The sequence below is a fragment of the Ictidomys tridecemlineatus genome, chromosome 6 (assembly GCF_052094955.1).
Source record: "Ictidomys tridecemlineatus isolate mIctTri1 chromosome 6, mIctTri1.hap1, whole genome shotgun sequence".
Classification (NCBI taxonomy): domain Eukaryota; kingdom Metazoa; phylum Chordata; class Mammalia; order Rodentia; family Sciuridae; genus Ictidomys; species Ictidomys tridecemlineatus.
Genome location: NC_135482.1, coordinates 77,207,416 through 77,228,266, shown reverse-complemented (window position 1 = coordinate 77,228,266; position 20,851 = coordinate 77,207,416). Strand labels below are relative to the sequence as shown.

The 20,851-nt window shown below is 36.1% G+C and overlaps 1 protein-coding gene across 6 annotated transcripts in view; it reads right to left on the bottom strand.

The window, feature by feature from the left end:
- Nucleotides 1-20,851, bottom strand: part of Dennd5b (DENN domain containing 5B) — a 184,838-nt gene that overhangs the window by 63,307 nt on the left and 100,680 nt on the right. For all 6 annotated transcript variants that reach the window (XR_013422993.1, XM_078014940.1, XM_078014938.1 and 3 more), the window contains 4 exons: nt 18,543-18,730; nt 9,852-10,388; nt 6,165-6,396; nt 1,974-2,124 (listed from right to left, as the gene is read on the bottom strand). Coding sequence is in view for 5 of the 6 variants with exons in the window: in XM_078014940.1 (XP_077871066.1) it covers nt 1,974-2,124; nt 6,165-6,396; nt 9,852-10,388; nt 18,543-18,730 (1,108 nt within the window). In the remaining variant the exon portion in view is untranslated. The remainder of the gene's footprint in view (nt 1-1,973; nt 2,125-6,164; nt 6,397-9,851; nt 10,389-18,542; nt 18,731-20,851) is intronic.

Sequence of the window (20,851 nt, the reverse complement as noted above, 5' to 3'; positions counted from 1 at the left end):
CATACATTGGTACAGTATTTATTAAACTAAACCAAATGTTATCAGCACACATTACAAAGGTAATTTACTGTTTTCCTCTTTCCTGACAAATAGAATCATGATAAGCATCTTGGGGAATAAAAACAAAAACTTCTGCAACACAGTTCAGCAGATCATCTGATAGGTAGAAACACCACATTTTTAAATACCTTGTTTCACTACTTGCCTTCTGAAAATTCAGGTGGCAGTGCCACTTTATTGTGAGTACCTAGTTTTTTCTTTCTGGAACTGTGGATTGAACCCAGGGTTTAAACACTAAGCCACATTCCCAACCCTTTTTATTTTGAGAGGAGGGTCTTGCTAAATTGCTGAGGTTGGCTTTGAATTTATGATCCTCCTGCCTTTTCCTCCAAAATTGCTGGGATTATAGGGGGGATTACAGGTATGCACTACCACACCCAGCTGTACTTAGTTTTTTACTTCAGTCTTCTATCCCATTTTTTCCCACTGCTTGGCTCCTTTATACTTTTTTTCTGAGCCTATTTAATAAGGAGATCACAGATGCTGTAGAAGTATAGAATATTTTCACATGAGAAAAGTGGCAAATAATTTCAGTTCCTCCAAGGTTCCCAAGCTGAAGAATGAAGTCAACATACTTTATATACAAATAGAGATACATGTCGTATATGTGTGTATTAAGAATCGTAATGCAAAAAAAAAGAAAAAGTAAAAGAAAAAAGAACAGTGTTACCTTAGATTAGGTAGAGGGAAGTGAAAGGAGGGGAAGGCAGAGGATGTGGGGATAAGAAGGACACAACCTTGGCCCTCAAGCCTTCTTTTTAAAATTCTAACTATATTTAGATATTTTCTGAATGGTCTCATCTACCATAAATTATATGGTTTATCTTAATTTTTGCTTTGTAATTTTTTGTTCTTGATACCAAAAGATGGTATATGAGCTAAATCATGTTCCCTACAATGATATGCTGAAGTCTTAATCCTGGGTACCTACGAAATGACTACATTTGGAAATAAGTCTTTGCAGATGTAATCAAGTTAAGATGTGGTCATTAAGGAGTGCCCCAATTGCATGTGACTGGTGTCCTTATAAGAGGAGGAAAATATGGATACAAACATAGAAAGAAGATGAACATGAGAAGACAGAGACTGGGGTTATGTTATTACGAGCCAAGGAGCTACTGGGGCTACCAAAAGGTGGTAGAGGGGCTGGGATTGTGGTTCAGTTGGTTTTGTGCTTGCCCGGCATGTGTGAGGCCCTGGGTTCAATCCCCAGCCCTGGGGGACTGGTAAGCGGGTAGGTGGAGTAGAAGGGTGTGGAAAGTAATAATCATCCCCTAAGAGTCCTGGGAGGTGGCAATAATCCTGCCAAAACCTTGATTTCAGACTTCTAGTTTCCAGAATTGTGAAAGAATAATTTCAGTGTTTTAAGCCACTAAATTTGTAGTATTTTGTTATGGCAGTCTAAAGAAACTAATATTTAGATGGTAAAGGTACAACTTTTAAAAATTCCATTAGATTGTATTAGCATTATATGTAAACAGACATTTAAAGTGTGGTCCAGGGTTTATAGAAAAAAAAAAAAGGTATTCACTAGTACACTGTTCTTTTAAAAAAATATTTATATTTTAGTTGTAGTTGGACACAATACCTTCATTTCACTTATTTTTTTAAAATTTTTTTTAATATTTATTTTCTAGTTTTCGGCAGACACAACATCTTTGTTTTGTATGTGGTGCTGAGGATCAAACCCAAGGTCTCGAATGTGCGAGGTGAACACTCTACTGCTGAGCCACAACCCCAGCCCACTAGTACACACTGTTCTTTGGGTGAAAAAAAGCCACCTTTCAAATAGATTAATGTGATTTTGAAAAGAAGCCATCACATAGATAGAGTTTAATGGTGACAGGCTGCTCTAATCAGAGTTGCAAAACATCCCACCTTTCATCAACTAGTTAATTAAAAAAGGTGCTTACTTGTTATTGGTTGGTCCTGTTGCCAAGACATCAGACTGTAACTTTGGAAAGAACCCTTGCTCATATTTGCCTTGACCAATTTTCATATCAAGTAGATGTGGGTGGATTGCAGTGTGATCCATTTTCATCAGTCTTTGCTCAATTGATTGGGCTATAAGTTAAATATGTAACAGATTAGAGATATTTTATTGCTAAACCTTCAAAAATAATGCTTCTTCAACTCATGCACATAGAGAATTCAATCATACTGACACTGTGAAACAGTTTTACCAATCCTCTTCAGAAATCATATCACATATATATAGAAAGGTTAATTTTAAATAAACATTAGATGATTAATTTTCATTACTTTGTCAAAAGTATGGTAGCTGGGTTGAAAAATCTGTAATTTAGTACTTAAACAATTTTATTAAAGTGGGATATTTAATATGCTTAACAAAAATGATTCTAGGTACAACATTAAAGAAAATATTGGCAAATAAAGTATTTTCTTGAGCTGAAAGACAATGTAAAGGGAAGGAAGATGCAAGTATAGTAAGTAGTCTTGTTACTTTCTTTGTGTAAAGACTCATTAAATATTCATGGTTCTCCATCAATAAAAACAAGGAACTGTGTGAAGTTTATTACCTCACTTTTAGCAACATTCACATTCTTCATTAGTAAGAGTGATTTAGGAATGTTTATTAGATCAAGAAGGTAAAGCAGAGAAGTCAAATAAGCAGGCATTTAGAAAATGTCCAGAGAATAAGAAATTGTCCTTTTGGAGAATTAAAATAGGTCAAAGTTAAAAGACAGGAATTATTCAACACTGTTGTAAAACACTTTAAATTTAGTAGTGTTGGAGAAAGCCTCAAAGACTCATAAAATAGAAAGTAATCTATTTTTACTGGTAAAACAAGCAAAATCCTGATTTTTCTACCACTGAGCTATATCCCTAACCCACTTAAAAAAATATTTATCTTTTAGTTTTAGGTGGACATAATATCTTTATTTTTATGTAGTACTGAAGATCGAACCCAGTTTCTCATACATGCTAGGTGAGCACTCTACCACTGAGCCACCCAGCCCCCTAGCCCATTTTTTGAATTTTGAAAAAGGGTCTTGATAAGTTGCCAAAGCTGGATTCAAACTTGCTATCCTCCTGCCTCAGCCTCCCAAGTAAGCTGGGACAATCCTGATCTTAAGTGTTTTTATCAACTGAATCTTCAAGAGAAAATATAAGAGATTAGGTCTCCAATCCTTTCATTAGAGATTACTAAAAAGTGATAATATGCAGTAACTGTGGTTGTATGATAACTAGAGCAGACTATGGGAATTGCTGATCTTGTGACTTACAAAAACTAATAAGGTAACTAATAAGGTAAGTATTTCATAGAATTCATTTACTTTCCCCCTTTCATTGCCAGTAGACTGAGTCCTGTTGGTTATTCCCCATATTCTAAACTTTTTTTTTGGAGAGAAATTCATCTATGACACTTTGCATTCTTGTCAAAATAATACGCTTATTGCCACTGGCTCCACCTAAGCCAATTATTGGTGTTTATAGTGGTACTGGGATGCTGTATTGAAGTTAACTACTGCTCTCCATTGTTTAAACTTCAAAATATTAGACATTTACTTTAAGCCTCTCTAATTTTCCCTCACAAAAAGTATGAATTTATTCAAAACCTTGAATCTCACTGTTTTTTTTTTTTTTTTTTTTTGGTGGTGGAGTACCCGGGATTGAACTCAGGGGCACTTGACTACTGAGCCACATCCCTGCTCTATTTTGTTACTTTCTGCAATGTTACTTTTCAGTGATTATATAGTCAGTGAATACTGAACATTCAGAAATTATCAAATGCCTGCTTTGAGAGGTCAGGTTCTGTTGTTAGACTTTTAAAGATTTGTGCCAATACTGATTTGCAGTGGTTGGTAAAGAAAAAAAAACTGTATTACTATCCAATTCTTGTCTTTCTGCACAGAGATCATGAGGTTCTGGTGCCACAATATCAACAGCAGATAGCCTGTGCCTAAAGAGTTCACCTGCAAATCAAATTCTTTTTGGTTAGAGGCAAAACAATAGCAAAAGTATCCACATGTATGTGTGTACACACACACACACACACACACACACACACACACACACACACACACACAACACTGTCAAAGCCAAAAAACAGAACGAAATCTTAATACCCAATAAAAAAATCAATGTCAACAACACCCCAATCTCAATTTGGGGGATGAGAATAATTTTACCTGATAAAGAAGTAACTGTACCATTTACGAGAGATTAGCAGTTATAGTCAGCTGTCTTTTACCTTTTAAAAAAAATTCTGATAAATTAAATTCCCGGGAGACTACTGCCTCAGCCTAATCTAGTTTTATTATATATGAAGTCTACAATACTACATTTTCAAAAGAGTTTTACATAATTTCTGTGATGACAGTGGGAGTGCCAAATTTGGAGAGATTCTATTTTAATGAAATTCTATTTTAATTGGATTTTTAGAAGGACATAAATTAAGGAATTGGTGCTTAATTCCATTAAAAAATATATATATATAAATTATACATATTTAGTTGTAGTGGACACAATTATCTTTATTTATTTATTTTTATGTGGTGCTGAGGATCAAACCCAGTACCTCACACATATGAGAGAAGTACTCTATCACTAAGCCACAACCCCAGGCCTATTTTAAAAGTTGTGTCAGGAAGAGAAGAAAGAGATTTGTTCAATAATTACATTATTGACATGGCTATTAAAACAATGGAGGTCATAATATTCTTTGGATAAGCATAGACAATTTCATTCTACCTTAATTTCTAGGAACACAGAGGTAATTGCTATTTTCTGAGGGCCTTCCAAGGATCTACCCTTATACATGGGAATATAACAGGGTGATGGTTCAGAGACCTTGATGGCACCATAAAAGATTATTTACTACTTCCTTTCTTAAATGTGATAAAACTATAGCATCACTACTTCTGATCTATTTAAATAATGCGGGAAGGGCAAGCAAATAACAAGAATGGCAAAGAAGCTCCACATTTGCTATCTCCCTTTTATTTGAGAGAGAGAGAGAGAGAGAGAGAGAGAGAGAGAGAGAGAGAGAGAGAGAGAATGAATTTTAATATTTATTTTTTAGTTTTCAGCGGACACAACATCTTTCTTTGTATGTGGTGCTAAGGATTGAACACAGGCCGCATGCAATGCCAGGTGAGTGCGATACCGCTTGAGCCATATCCCCAGCCCTGCTATCTCCCTTTTCTTTGGCAGAAAATTTGCTCTCAAGCAATTCCTACATTTGAAAGGAAAAATAAAAAGGAGAGGGCACTCGGGTGATCGATTTCTGTTTATTTGGCAAAGAATGGATTAGGAACCAGGCATAAATGTATAAAATTACATGGATTGGTACATTTCAGTTTTTTCTTTTTTTTTTTGGGGGGGGGTGGTACCAGGGGTTGAACTCAGGGGCACTAGACCACTGAGCCACATCCCCAGCCCTATTTTGGATTTTATTTAGAGACAGGTTCTTACTGAATTGCTTAGCACCTCGCTTTTGCTGAGGCTGGCTTTGAACTCATGATCCTCCTGCCTCAGCCTCCCAAGTCACCAGGATTACAGGCATGTGCCACCATGCCTAGCCTGTCACATATTTTTAAAAAATATTTATTTTTTAGTTGTAGCTGGACACAATACCCTTATTTAATTTTATTTATTTATTTTTATGTGGTGCTGAGTATCTAATCCAGGGTCTTGCAAAATAAGTTTGCCTATACCTCCTTGTTGTTAAGCTCAATACAAAAATGCATGTAAAACACTTGGTCTGTAGTAGGTAAACATTGGCTGTTAATAATTGCTAAGATTCATAATTCTATGAGGGGAAAAACTGGTGTCAGGGATCAAAGAATCTCTAATTTGAATGTAAAAATCCAGTGATTTAATCTCAATAAATGAAGCTATATAATTAATGGTACTAGTAAATCAAATATACCATTTCAGTTATGCAAATTAGACAGCATCTCAGATTTGACATTTTAAATTAAAAAGAAATAGAAAACTATAGAAAGCACTTCTTGGTATAATAATCAAGATTAGCCATGGTATCTTAGACAGAAAATGAATTTTGTGATATTTTAGACCAAGAATACGAAAAAAGAAATAATCATCGACTTTAATTTTAAAAGGCAAGGTAAATGTACCTGCTTCTTTTAAAGTGCTGCATTTCTGATATATAGATGTCCGTAAGGTGGGTGCCCTTCCATTGTACAATCTTATCTTCTCAATCCGAGAATCAAAGACTCGAAGCAAAGGATCTTTCTCTTCCCACTGAGACATAATTTTGTTATCAATAAAGGTGGCAAACATCTGTGTTTCAATGAATCGTGAAAGAAATGGCAGATAAGGCTCAGGTTGGTCAGAAAGGAAAGAAGCCTGTAATGAAATAATTGGCAAATTATTACCATCACAATACTACATGACAAATGGGATAATTATCTGTTGCTAAGGTTATTCTTTTTTAATCTTACAACTATAAAACTGACACATAAAATTAAAAAGTCCTTAAAATTCCACTTTTTATTCCTTTCTTACATGCTGATCCTAATGACCATTATGCAGACAAGAGGGCATCACTGGTGAAAGAGAGGGTTAAGTTGCTATATAATTGTCAATCATCCACTTCACTTACCATTAAATTTTAATCCCTCTCCCCAGTGAGTAGTTTCTTCTCCTTTCTATTACTAGTTTATGCCATCCCATAAGGCAATGAGATGATTAACTGATGCAATGAGATATATATTAGCAATAACTTTTAAAAATGACCACATAGAATTTGTGCTTATGGATGAAATTCTTTTGTTCTTCAAGTGGATTCTTTTTAGGCTGTAAATCTTTTAACTCAAAATCAAACTGCTTGTAGACCTGTGTTGCAGTCTGGGGTTAAACTACTAAAAAAAAAAAAAAAAAAAAAACAAAACCCAAAAAAACTCCCCAAAACAAAACCATTGCCTGAAAAATCATTATAAGCAAGCTTCTGGAAAACATATGCAACAAACTGCACTTTCATATTACTAGCTTGTTTAATGTGTGGAATGGTTCAATAAATTGTAATCAGTTTCTAATCTAAAGTATTCACTTCTTTCTGTTATTCTTCAGGTATATACATCTAGGAATTTTAGTCTCAGTTTGGTATTAGGGGAAATTTGGAAGTGAATTACGATTTCAGTCAGTGGGCTGGTTTTGCTTTCTTTCCTTTTGAGTAGATGAAGTATGGCAGAAGTCAGAAGGCGAAAGATGAAAGGGTAAGTTCCAAATAAGGTTACTTTGTCTTTCCCTTTTTTGGGGTACTGGGATTGAATCCAGGGCCTCACATGTGTTAGGCAAGCACTTTATACCACTGAGCTACATCACCAGCCTTTTTCTTTAAAAATTATTTTGACACAGGGTCTTGTTAAATTGCCCAGGTTGGCCTTGAATTTGCAATCCTTCTCTCTCAGCTTCCTAAATAGCTGGGATTATAGGCATGCACCACCATGCCTGGCCTAAGGTTACTATTCTTAATACTCATCAGCTTCTTTCTAGCATATTTTGCATTCTGAAATTTCCAAGGACTTTAAATACTTCCTTATAGAAATGTACATATCCAATCTTTGTACTTCCGTAGTTCAGATGTTACTTACATAAATCCAAATGACTAGAGAAAGATTCACAGTATCTCTAGAAATCAGCTCAATTCCTCAAAAGGCATTTTTTTGTTATCGTTGTTGCCAGTGACTGAACCCAGGTCCTTGTGCATGTGAAGCAAGCACTCTATTGAGCTACATTCCCAGCCTTCCTCAAAAGGCATTTTATAGATAAACATCAATTTTACTTTTTATAGGGCAAATAGTCTTTTTAAAAATAAAATGAGCCATATGTATCTGGCTTTTGAGGTTCAGACATTATAGACTACATACAATACTTAAGGTGGGGAAAAAAAAGACTTGGGTTGCAGAGCTAATATGTCTTACATACTAGCCTTTTGGAGTGCAACATGAAACTTTCATTTCTTAGGGGTTATATAAAGGCAATCTCACTTCTAGATTGAAGCGACATAAAACTTAAGAAAGAAGAAAGTAAAGAAATTAAAAAATAAAAAAGAAGGAAGAAAGTACCAGAGCTTGACTTAAGAATTTGAATTGCCCCAAGGATAAATCATGAATGTAACACAGATTAGTTCCAGGCTAGATAGGAAAAAGTATAGGAAAAAAGTTATGGTAAATGAGAAAGGAATCTAAGAGTAGGAATACATTTGAAGAAGTAAAATTTCTTAAATTACAGAGTTTAAGCAAACTGGGTAAGGTGATGCATGCCTATTAATCTCAACTAGTTGGGAGGCAGAGGCGAGATTGATTCACAAATTTAAAGCCAACCCAGGCTATTTTACAAAACCCTGGCTTCTCAAAATAAGAAAAAAGGGCTAGTGATGTAGCTCAGTGGTTGACTGCTTACCTAGCAAGCCCAAACCCTGCCACCTTTACCTCACCCCAAAAGTTTAATGAAATGGAGTAAATCAGCAAATTCTGACATTCCTGGCATATTATTCTCCATCAGAAAGAAAAATTGATGAAATCAGAAAATATTCCATTCTACCTGTGTTTACACAAAATTTTAGTTAATACTTACTTGTCAGATGCTACAAGGCTGTACATTAGCCTCTTAGAGTGCATTAGCCCCTTTGGGAGGTCTTTCATGACCAAAAGATGCCACTTAGTGAGTGAACACCATGATTCATTTTTATAGCATTATTATGCCTCAGCAATCACACAGGCAGGGGCCTGAACTATACCCTAGTGACTTAAAGGAGTTAATGCACATTTCTAAGTGCTTTTGTCTGGGGGAGGAAAAAAAAAAGTCTGAGGAATATGTAAAGAAAATCTGGTAGAAGAATACAGTAAACCTTAGGGAAAAAGCTTCAATAGGAGAATCAAAAGCTAGTGTCATTTTTGTCTTTCTTTTCCAAAAACTTTGGAATAGTCTTAGACTAACAGTCATAAAACCTGATTTGTTCACTCTTTATCTCTTATGATTCTAAAATGAAAAAAAAATTGGCTTTTGAAACTAAATTATTTGTTACCTTTATATGGACACATTGTGATCCCATTAAAGGATGAAGGTTAAATATAAGAACTGGGATTTCTCGGGCTGGGGTTGTGGCTCAGTGGTAGAGCAGTTGCCTAGCATATGTGAGGCCCTGGGTTCAATTCTTAGCACCACATATAAATAAATAGAATACAAGTATTGTGTCCATCTTAAAATAAAGAGAGAATTAAGATTTCTTTATAAAGGAATAGCCTTCATTTGACTAGATTTGGTCATAAGGGTAAACAAAAGCCTTATAAGGTCAGGCAGTATTAACAGATTTGAAAAAGCTGTTTGGAGTTTCTATAATTTACCTGGATGCAGTAGCCCATGCCTGTAATCCCAGTGACTCAGGAGATTAAGGTAGGAGGGATCACTAGTTCAAAGCCAGCCTCAGCAACTCAGTGAGACCCTGCAACTTAGCAAGATCCTATCTTAAAATAAAAAATAAAAAGGACTGGGGATGTGGCTTAGTGATTAAGTGCCCCTGAATTCAATCCCTGGTTAACTCCTACCCCTCAAAAAAGTTTCTATAATTTAAGCATTGTCAAAGTACAGAAAATTTTAAATTGAGATTATAAGTTATTTAACAGCCAGTCTTATAAGATGGTTGGTTTGCCTTTCTGTAAAATTAGTGTAAAATATTGGTGACAGAAAGTGCCTAGTGGGACAGGAGAGGGGAAAATTTTGTGTTTAAAAAAAGTTAACAAAATCAAGTAATGTAATCAACTAAGAACCATAAAGAAGGAAAACTATGGCTTTTTTACTTTGTCAAAATTCTGCATCTGTTCCCGGTTGGTCAGCCAGGATTCCATATCCTGGGCAGTTTGAATCACAAATGCTTCATAATCAGCGAACATCTGTGTAAAGCGGTTAGCAAAGACCTCTCTCAGCTGTACATTCAGCTGGTAGTCCCTCAGTTCTGCCTCTTCACACTGCAGTTTTAAATCCTTTTCTTTTTCACCCAGAGAAGCAGACAGGTCCATTTTTTCCACAGTCACACCAGTCCTCTTGGCCAGAGCCTGCAAGCGGGCTATGGTTTCATTGCCCTTCAATAACTCATACATGCTGATATTATTAGTGGAGACATTGCCATTCTTCTTGTCATTGACCAAATCTTTCAGAACCAGATTCTTCAGTTTGGTGGCACTCTCACTGCAATGTAAGCTGCCCTCAGGAGGAATCCCAAATTGAAGAAGAACTTCAGAGAGCTCCTGGATAAAATCCACTTTATTGGGGAACTGTGGAAATTCTTCGGGCAATTCAATAAAATGGTTGTCAATGTCCACAAAGCACAAATTAGCCTGAAATAGAAAAAAGGAATGCAAAGATTAAATTTTATATCCAAAAATACTCTTGCCAACTATTATAAAGAAAAGCATAGATTATGCTGCATTTGGTTTTTTTTTTTCTTACTTTTTCCCCTTATTATTATTAGTATTATTTTTAGGTATTGGGTATTGAACCCAGGGGCACTCTACCATTGAGCTATATATCTCGACCTTTTTTTTTTTTTCTCCCCAGATAGGGTCTCACTAGTTGTCCAGGCTGACCTTGAACGTGTAACCTGTCTGCCTCAGCTTCCTGAATAGCTGGGATTACAGGCATGTATTACTACACCTGGATTATTTTTGTTTTTTTACAATGTCTTTTATGTTAACCATTTCAAGGTTCAATTTTTTTGTGGTGCTGGGGATTGAACTCAGAATCACTAAGTACATTTGCTACCATCTACCACTGAGCTACAACCCCATCCCCTGAGATTATTATTCTTTAAAAAATAATTTCTTTTGCCAGCATTTTTCCCTAGGTAAGTATTTGCATACCATATTTAATAATATTTTCATAATAATATTTTATAATAAGTTTATAATATTTATTCATGAATAATTTTCTGTGGGTCTCAACAATTTACTATAATCTGACACGAATCTCTAATATTTGGCATTGATCAGGCATTCCTAAATGGGTAAAGGGACCCAGAGTTGCATGATCCTACACATGAACATTACTGAGTAAAATGCTCATAATGAGCTTTATCATTCTTTGTCATTATTCCATTGCTTAAACAACATCTATAATTTAGAATACACAATAATTGCTAAAAATTAGAGCCCTAGTACCCCCAAATGGATGAGACTGGCAAAGTTCAATGCAATTCACAGATAATCCACAAATTTTCACTTTAACAAAATTAGCTGAACTTTGCAGAACAGCAAAATCATTTTAGAGGTCATTAGACAAAAAAGCAGGAAGCAGGGACAGGGTTGTGGCTCAGTGGTAGAGCCTAGCATGCGTGAGGCACTGGGTTTGATCCCCAGCACCACATGGAAATAAACAAATAAAATAAAAGTATTGTGTCCATCTACAACTAAATATATATATATTTATATATATTTAGAGCACCAAACAAGCAGGAAGCACCTAGGTGTGGTAGCACATGCCTATATCCCCATGAATTGGGAGGCTGACACAGGAGGATTGCTAGTTCAAACCCAGCCTCAGCAACTCAGTGAAGCCCTAAGCAGCTCAGCAAGACCTTGTCTGTAATTAAAAAAAAAAAAAAAAAAAAAGGGTTGGGGATGTGGCTCCATGGTTAAGCATTCCTAGGTTCAATTCCTGGTCACACACACACAATAAAAGCAGGAAGCAGAAAGAGGTGGGAGAAGCAAGTGCTTGGATAACCAGTGATTAATTAAATAATTTGACTCAGAAATAAGAAATGTATTCTGTTTGCTTATACTCTAGATTTGAAATTTATTTTGACTAAAAGGCTTTTAATATATATAAACATTTTTCAAATAGATACAGTAAATTCAAGAGGCCAAGTACCTGAATAATATCCTGATTATCCCCTTGGGGACCTGGTAAACAGTATTTTTTACCTTTACTGTCCCATACTTTCTTGATCATAATGAGGTTATCAATGAAAAAGATGATTAAGCTCCTAGAATTGGGGTGGAGTAGAGAGAAGCAGGGAAAGCAAGGGCACCAAAGATGTAGCTCATCACATAAAACTGATTCCAATTACATCAACAACTGAACACAGAATATGTGTAAGCAAACAAAACTGGAAGCTTCATCTTGAGTTTTCTCCTTTCCCATTAGGTAACCAAGGAGAGAATTCATACTGTCTTCTGATCCCACATGGCAAGGTTAGATAAAAGGGGAAGTAAATAGTTGGATCTCCCCCCGCCATTTTTTTAGTATTTATTTTTTAGTTGTAGTTGGACACAATACCTTTATTTTACTTATTTTTATGTGGTGCTGAGGATCAAACCCAGGGCCCTGCACATGCTAGGCAAGCACTCCACAGCTGAGCCACAACCCCAGCCCCCTTTTTCTTCTCTCTCTCTTTTTTTTTTGGTTGTAGATTGATACAAATACCTTTATTTTTTCTTATTACTTATTTATTTTTATGTGGTGCTGAGAATCGAACCCAGTGCTTCACATGTGCCAGTCAAGTGCTCTACCACTGAGCCACAACCCCAGTCTCCCCTTTTTCCATTTTAATCCTTTTTTTTCATGTGAGAGGACAGAAAGCTAAAAGCTCAATAAATCCCCAAGATTTCCTACTCCTATACAAAACTAAATAATAAAACTAGAGCCTAATATAACCTTTATAATCCAGTCCTTCAAATTTTTTTTCGGGTTTCGAATCGGTTTAATGGATCAGGATTCGCACTCTGGCTCTGAGGGTCCCAAAGAGGCCACTTCTCCAAGTTTTCAAAAATAGATCTGATATAAAGACTTTTTAATATTCATAAATAGGAAAATCCCCAAATGCAAATGGCACCCCCCCCCTGCTGGCTGGGCCCCTGCCACCCGCGGGGCCCTGAGGGTGGGCGGGTCGGCTGGAGAGAGAAACTGAATTCAATATGAATCGGGAGCTTTCTCCTGGCCCCACCCAGGGGCCGGGACCGGTCCCCTCCAGGAAGGAGAAGAAAAACCTCTCTGGCATCTCTGGGAGGGTCCCCTGCTCCACTCCTGCTTTGGAGTAGAAAATCCCAGTGGTCCACCCAGACCCGCAGACTCTTCTTCTGGGGGGGGGGGCGCTCTGGCTCCGCCCCCTTCCTGCTGCCTTCAATTTTGCAGATGAAAAAATTGAGGCCCAAGAACTTGGGTAATTTCCTGGCACCTGCTCCAAATATGCATCCTCAAACAGCCTGGGGTTTCCTTGTGATTATTTTTTTTTTCCTCATCTCCAATGTCAGTAGGTTTCTCTAAATAAAGAGCTGAAATGTCAGATCTTGCTGAAGACAGTAGTGCTTCCTACAACTTTCTTTAAATCCACATCTTTATGTGTGTGTCTTCCATTTCTTGGAAGTAGGATACACTGAAAGACTTAGAGGCAGAAAGTAGGTCACCATAATTCAAATAGATGATTCAATATCTTTAAAAATGGAAGAAAAAAATTCAATAACTTGCTAAGTATTAACCAGTAACCTTTCATTTTTATTTTATACTATCTTCTTCATTAATGCCCTCTAACTATCCTTTTCCATTCCTCTCCTCCTCCCATAAAGAGAGAGAATAAAACATTTTATGACATAAAATTTAAAGCTTATTATGCTCACGGTATCAGTGCTGAACTGAGTGTGTTGTGCGGGTGGGAGTTCCGGCAACAGAGACTAGCCAGTCTTCATGCTCCCACAGAAGTCTCCCATGCCCTCCCCTACACCTGCTTGGAAGGGCCCAGAAGGGCTCTGATTATTATCACAAAGTAGAAATAGGAAATACAAATTTGTGTTATTAAAAATTATTGAAGAAAACAGGTTTTTTTTCTAAAACAAATATGATTCCCACTAAATAATTTGACAAGTTGTTTCTTCTCTATTAATACCATTAAATTTTAAAAAATTCTATTAGAAAAGCTCAAGAAGTATTACATACATGATAAAAAACAGACTCAAACCTCGATTTGACACTGTTTGGGGACTAAGTACTTTATATATCTACTGATCAACATAACCCATAAATCTTCATGATATGTAATTAACTCAAATTAAAAGTAAAAAAAGTTCCCTCAAAAGTAAAAGGTCAGGGCTGGGGTTGTGGCTCAGCGGTAGAACACTCGCCTAGCACATGTGAGGCCCTGGGTTCGATCCTCAGCACCACATAAAAATAAATAAATAAAATAAAGGTATTGTGTCCGACTACAACTAAAAAATAAATTTAAAAAAGTAAGAGGTCAAATAATTGAAGCTTAATTATTTCTTCTGTAAGTAGAAGCATCCTGATCTCCTCTATATATTCTTAGTTCATTTATTCTTGAGTATTTATTTAACCTGCCTGTGTGTTTTTGTTGTTGTTGTTGTTTTATCTTAAGTAAAAGTATAGCAAAGTTTATTAGAAGGGTGGGGAAAGATGGTCTCAAGGGAAGAAGCAGATATCTTGGAGAAGAAATTGACTAATCTGTGTTATTGATACTTAAATTTTTTTGTTGTTGTTTTGGAAAGTTGAAATCACCTCAAATATCTTGAAGCCCCCAACAATTCTACACAAGTAGTGTCTGTTGAAACCCTCAGGTGATGGTCACTTGAGGGAACACCAAAGAGGTAGGCATGGGGGCTGGGGACATAGCTCAGTTGGTAGAGTGCTTACCTCACATGCACAAAGCCCTGGGTTTGATCCTCAGCACCACACACACACACACACACACACACAGGCAGGAGCAGTAAATACTTAGGAATGTGAGGTGGGAGAAGCTTTCCTCAGGTTTATTTATAAGTGATCTAGGTTCTGAGTGTCTGAAATTAAGATGTCATGAGGATAAGCCAGAGGAGATCATTTAAAATTTTCTCCCCTGAGAATATAGCTCAATGGAAGAGAGCCTGCCTAGCATGAATGAGGCCCTGGGTTTGATCCCTAGCACCACAAATAAGAAAATAAGAATAAATAAATAAATAAAATATTCCCTCAGAATCTCAAGGCAAGGTACAACAAAAACAAGGTGGCAAAAGCAATTCTGTTCTCAGTTTCTATTTTTGTCTATCACTTTAAAGATGAGCAAAAACAGTTAAAAGTGAGGTAACATTCTATGCAGTTAATTTTCAGAGTTACATTCTTGCACACTCACTTTCCCACCCTCTCCCTAAAAAATTATATAACAAATGGCTGCTTGTGCCTATCATTTTGGAGTCATGGGGAAAAGGAGTGGGTAGTTAATTATAAGTCTATGTAGTTACATTAGTTTCCTAACAACTAAAATCATACCTTCTTGAAAAACTCATTTTTGTACACTTAGCATTTTTGTACCTATTTTTGGAAGCTTTATCACTATTTTTAGCCATTATTTTATTTATATAGTTTTTTGGGAAGAGGGTGAGAAGTATGAATAGTGAGTGCACTTAAGTCATTTTTTTTTTTTTGGTGGTGCTAGGGATTGAACCCAAGGCCTTGTGCATGTGAGGTAGGCAGTCTACCAATTGAGATATATCCCCAGTCCCTTTAAGTCATTTTTTAAAAATGGCTATTTTTTTAAAGTTGTAGATGGACACAATACGTTTATTTTATTTTATTTTTATGTGGTGCCGGGGATCAAACCCAGTGCCTCACGCATGCTAGGCAAGTGCTCTACCACTGAAATGGCTATTTTTATACTACTTCCTCTTCCCCAAATTATGTGAGGCAGATATTCATCTCATTGTAAAATGATACCAGAATGAAGTAATACACTGTTAGCCTTTTCTTCCAGAACAATGGTGCATCTAATTTATAGTTTCTATATAAAAACACTGTTACTTTTTTTAACAGCTAATTCAGGTAATTTCATACTATTCTATTAATAGATGGGTGTATGTATTTATTAAATAGTGTTGAGGGCTAAGGATATGACCCAATGGTAAAGCACTTGCTTAGCATATTTATAAGAGGGCCTGGTTTCAATTCCCAACACTGCAAACCAACCACCCAATCAAACAAACTGACCCTAAAATCTAAAAAAAACTAAAATAAAATAAAAGTAGAATTCAACTTGTGAGTGAAAAATTAGAAAATCCCCGTGATCATTATGAAGGCTTTTGCAATTTTTATCTTTAGTCAGAGGATACATGTAGACATAGAAAAATTTCCCAATTACATATATACCAAGGTGGCATTTAAAAATTTGTCAATAATTACTTATGTAAAATGGAAAGACAACTTTTACATGCTAAATAAACTGCCTTAAGAATATAATTTGCCAGCCAGGTACGGTGGCACATGCCTGTAATCTCAGTGGCTTGGGAGGCTAAAACAGGAGGAAAGTGAGTTCAAAGCCAGCCTCAGCAAGAAGAGAGGCGCTAAGCAACTCAGCAACAGGTCTTTAAATAAATCATACAAAATAGGGCTGGGGATGTGGCTCAATCCTTGGTACAAAAAATAAAAATTTTAATTTGTTTAATGTACAAAATAGATCAGATACTCAACAAGAAACTAAATGTCTTGTTAAATCCTCGTCCCCCCAACCCCAGTACTAAGGATCAAAGCTAGGGACTTGCATATAAGCTACACCGCAACCCTAAGTCTACTTTTGGGTGTTGGTTCTAGGCATTGAACACAGAAGACTTCTGCCTGTGAGCTACAATACAAGATCCTTTTTAAAAATTTTATTTTGAGCCGGGTGTGGTAGTGCACACATGTAATCCCAGTAGCTTACGAGGTTGAAGCAGGAGCAATTTAGTGAGGCCCCAAGCAACTTGGTGAGACCCTGTCTCAAAATAAAATATAAAAATGGCTGGGGATGTGGCTCAGTGGTTGAGCGCCCCTGAGTTCAATCTCTGGTACCAAAATATATATATTTATTATTTTATTATTTTGGTACTGGGGGTTGAACCTAGGGGTGCTTAACATCCCCAGCCCTATTGAATTTTATTTAGAGACAGAGTCTCACTGAGTTGCTTAGCACCTCGACACTGCTGAGGCTGGTTCTGAACTCTTGATCCTCCCCATCTCTGCCTCTGGAGCCACTAAAATACAGGTGAGTACCACTGTGCTCAGAAAAAAAATAACTTTTTATTTTGAGACAAGGTCTTGCCAAATTGCCCAGGCTGGCCTCAGACTTGTAATACTCCTGCCTCAGCCTCCTGAGAGCTGGAATAAAGTGCATGTGCTACCACGCCCAGATGTTTTTTTTTTTTAAATGTTTTTTTATTGTAGATGGATACAATATTTTTGTTTTTATTTATTCATTTTTATGTGGTGCTGAGGATCGAACCCAGTGCCTCATGCAATGCGAGGCAAGCACTCAACCACTGAGCTACAACCCAGCCCTCTTTTTAAGTCTTTAAAATAAAAACACATTTTTTCTTGAAAATTTAGGGGATTTACTTCTTCAAACAATGATATTCTAGATTAATTCCATGAAAGAGAAAATAAGAAAATTCAGGGAATAAAGATGTAAAATAAGAAGCAGAAAGAGGAGAACATGAGCAAGTCCCAGAAGAACAAGAAAACTTGCCCATATATTTTATATGACCTGAAGTTATTTTCTCTTGAACAAAAATGTTAATTTTGGTAAGGAAACATTCCTTAGAATAAAAGTCAGCAGTGGATGATTATGGGAATCATTACTAGGTATAATAGGTATGGCTTAGTGTGTTATTTTAAACTCACTTATTAAAATGAGAATCTCTACAGGAAATAAGAACAAATAAAAGTGAAACTCAGCATGAGAGACTGTATTAAGAAAGGTGCTAATTAAATAGCTAATAATATAATGTAATTAACCATTTTGTGTTTTTTAATAGGCCATGGCGCTCTCATCAATATTTCATTTCAAAAGCTTTACAGTACAATTCTAAGTACCATTAACAACAGCCAAAAATTAGATTCAAAATGCTTTCAAGAATTCTTGCTTATTTTTCCTCTTAAACAACATTTCAAAACAAAGCACACTGGAAAGATAGTAATATTAAGGTGGCAAAAAGCTAGGGCTTAAAATTTTAGTCTATCTGACAAAGCTAAGTTAATATTTAGAACAAGTTGATAATTGGCCTTATGACTGCAAACAGAGAATAAAGCATTTTATGTTTCCATTTTCCAGTTTGCTGAAAGATGTTATTTTTCATTTGATGGGAGGTAAAAAGTCAAATTCACCTCAGTTAATACAATTTTAAAGGATGTCAGATCTGGGATGTGTCATTTAAAAATAAAATTTGTAACAAGTATGGAAAAGCAATGAATGTTATTAGAATAAATCAATGATAATTATGACTACTATTGCTCCATTCTCGAACATTTATAGATATAAAAATACGCCAGTGTTCTGTTTTGAACTATGTTTAATTAATGGCTATCGTGTAGTAATCATCAGATCATAGTCTGTATTCTGTGGCTCAGGTTCTACCATAGCCATACTTGGGAGATTAAGGAGAGCCAGAGAGATAAAATCAGATGACAACAATGCTATTTAACAAAAGTAGCCTTGACCTAAATCAACAAACAGCAAATTTCATCATTCATCAAAAAAGTTTTACCTCTTGAGGAAGTTCTAGTTTAGAACGGTCAGTTCCTTCTTTTGACTGAAGACCCATCAGATAAGGTACAGGAGCATCAAGAAAATGAAGCAGAGAAGCAGGAAGGATGGGCACATAAACATGCTGCCACTGAAATGGGAACAAAAGTGTGGTGATGCCTTCTGCCACAGTCATCAGGCGTTGATAATCTGCACAGAAGAAGGAAAAAATGGAAGGAAAGAAAAATCCAAGTAAAAATACAATTGCCTTATTAAGCTTGAAAATATCAGAAAAAATCTGTTAAAATTTATGATTATACAGAAAATAGGTCAGTTTTATTCCTCCAAAGCGGGTGTGGGCAGGTGGAAAACATCATCACACTCCTTCTTTTTTTGGTACTGGGCATTGAACTCAGGGGAGCTTTACCACTAAGCTATATCCTCAGTCCTTTCTATTTTTTTTTGAGACAGGGTCTTGTTAAGTTGCTGAGGCTGGCCTCAAACTTGGGATCTTTCTGCCTGAGCCTCTCAAGGTGCTAGGATTACAGGTATATGGTACTGTTCCTGGAACATTCCTTGCTTCACTGGTATGTGATTCTACATTCCCTTAAAATGTGGAAAAATCAAGAACTAATATAACTGCTCTTTATTATATTCAGTGGTACTTATTCCACTGAAAATGTGCAAATTATATTACCATGGAACACTTTTGATTATATGCATACTCATATAATCCGCAATCAGAAGCTCATTTTTTTCTTATACATATATGATCATGGTGATAGCCTTTGTAAGCTGATTATGTTAGCCCCCATTTGTGGGCACATAAAATGAAACAGATATACAATCATAGTCACATTTCCTATATTTAAATCTATAACTACAGAACCATCATATGTAGGCATAAAGTGAGTTACAAGATAATTAAAGGTGTTCTGTTGTTGTAACTGTGCTTTGTTTACATGAATTAGCTTATCAAAATTAAAAACTATCCACAATACTAAAGTGCCCTCTTAAACCACTCTGCCATAGATAATTTATATTTTCATATGCCCACAATCCCTATTTAAACCCTTAGAGGTAGATTTTTTTTTTTTTGTACTAGGGATTGAATTCAGGAGCACTCATCCACTGAGCCACATCCCCAGTCCTATTTTGTATTTTATTTAGACACAGGGTCTCACTGAGTTGCTTAGCTGGCTCTGAACTCATGATCTTCTTGTCTCAGCCTGCTGAGCTGCTGGGATTACAGGCGTGTGCTACCACACCTGTTTTGTTTTGTTTTTTGGTCCTGAGGTTTGAACCCAGGGGCACTTTACCACTGAGCTACACTTCCATCCCTTTTTATTCTGAGACAGGGTTTGGCCAAGTTGCTCAGGTTAGCCTTAAACTTGCAATCCTCAGCTTCTAGTTGGTGATATTTCAGATGTGTGCCACTGTGCCTGACTGGAGCAGACATGTTTTAGAATCCAGATTTTTGTTTTCTTAAATTTAGAAAGGTAACACAGTGTGTAGATCATATGTATGAACTACTGAGGGCAGTACCCTAGAACGAAATACATTAATATTTTTGCAGTGAACCAACAAATGTTCTACAATAGGGCAAAAAAAAAAATCATATATAAATAGGGCTATTTCAGTTCAGGTTTGGATTTTCTGTTAAGTAACTTACACAAAGAACATTTGGTTTTCAAAATTTTTTGGATTTGAGAATTAAAGATAAAGGACTGTGGACTTGTAATAAATACCTCACGAATTCATGCTGCAAAAATACAGTAAAGCCCTAGGGAGGAAGACTTCAGGGAAGTCTTAATTTTAAAAGGTTAAGAAAAATGATCAGATGCTACTTGTTCACATTATCTTGTCAAACATTTAACAAGCATATACAGAATTTTTCTATTAAAGGTAGTCATTTGAAATTTATAAAATAACACACTTTTAATAGTCTACAATGGGATTTTGGTAGTAAACCATTAGCAGTCCATAATCCTTATTTGATTCATTATAAAAACTAACATTCTAGATGAAACCTTCTTTATATAAATACTTCTAAAAGAAACACCAGGTGACCTGAAGGATTTGGGTCAGTCATATGAGCACAAAAGGCTGACTTAATTATGTGGCTTGGAAAGACAGACACACACCATCATTTGATGCCCATAAAAAAAGCCAGGCTTGGATAGCTGGTACTCTGTGGAAGTAAGGCGAATAATAGTCAAAGGACATCAGTCACTTACTACTCTACTTAACTGGGTAGATGTTTGAAGTGTAGTGACAAGGGTTTTTTATTAGATGAGTGGGGGAGTGGATGGAAAGCTGATTTGAAATCCA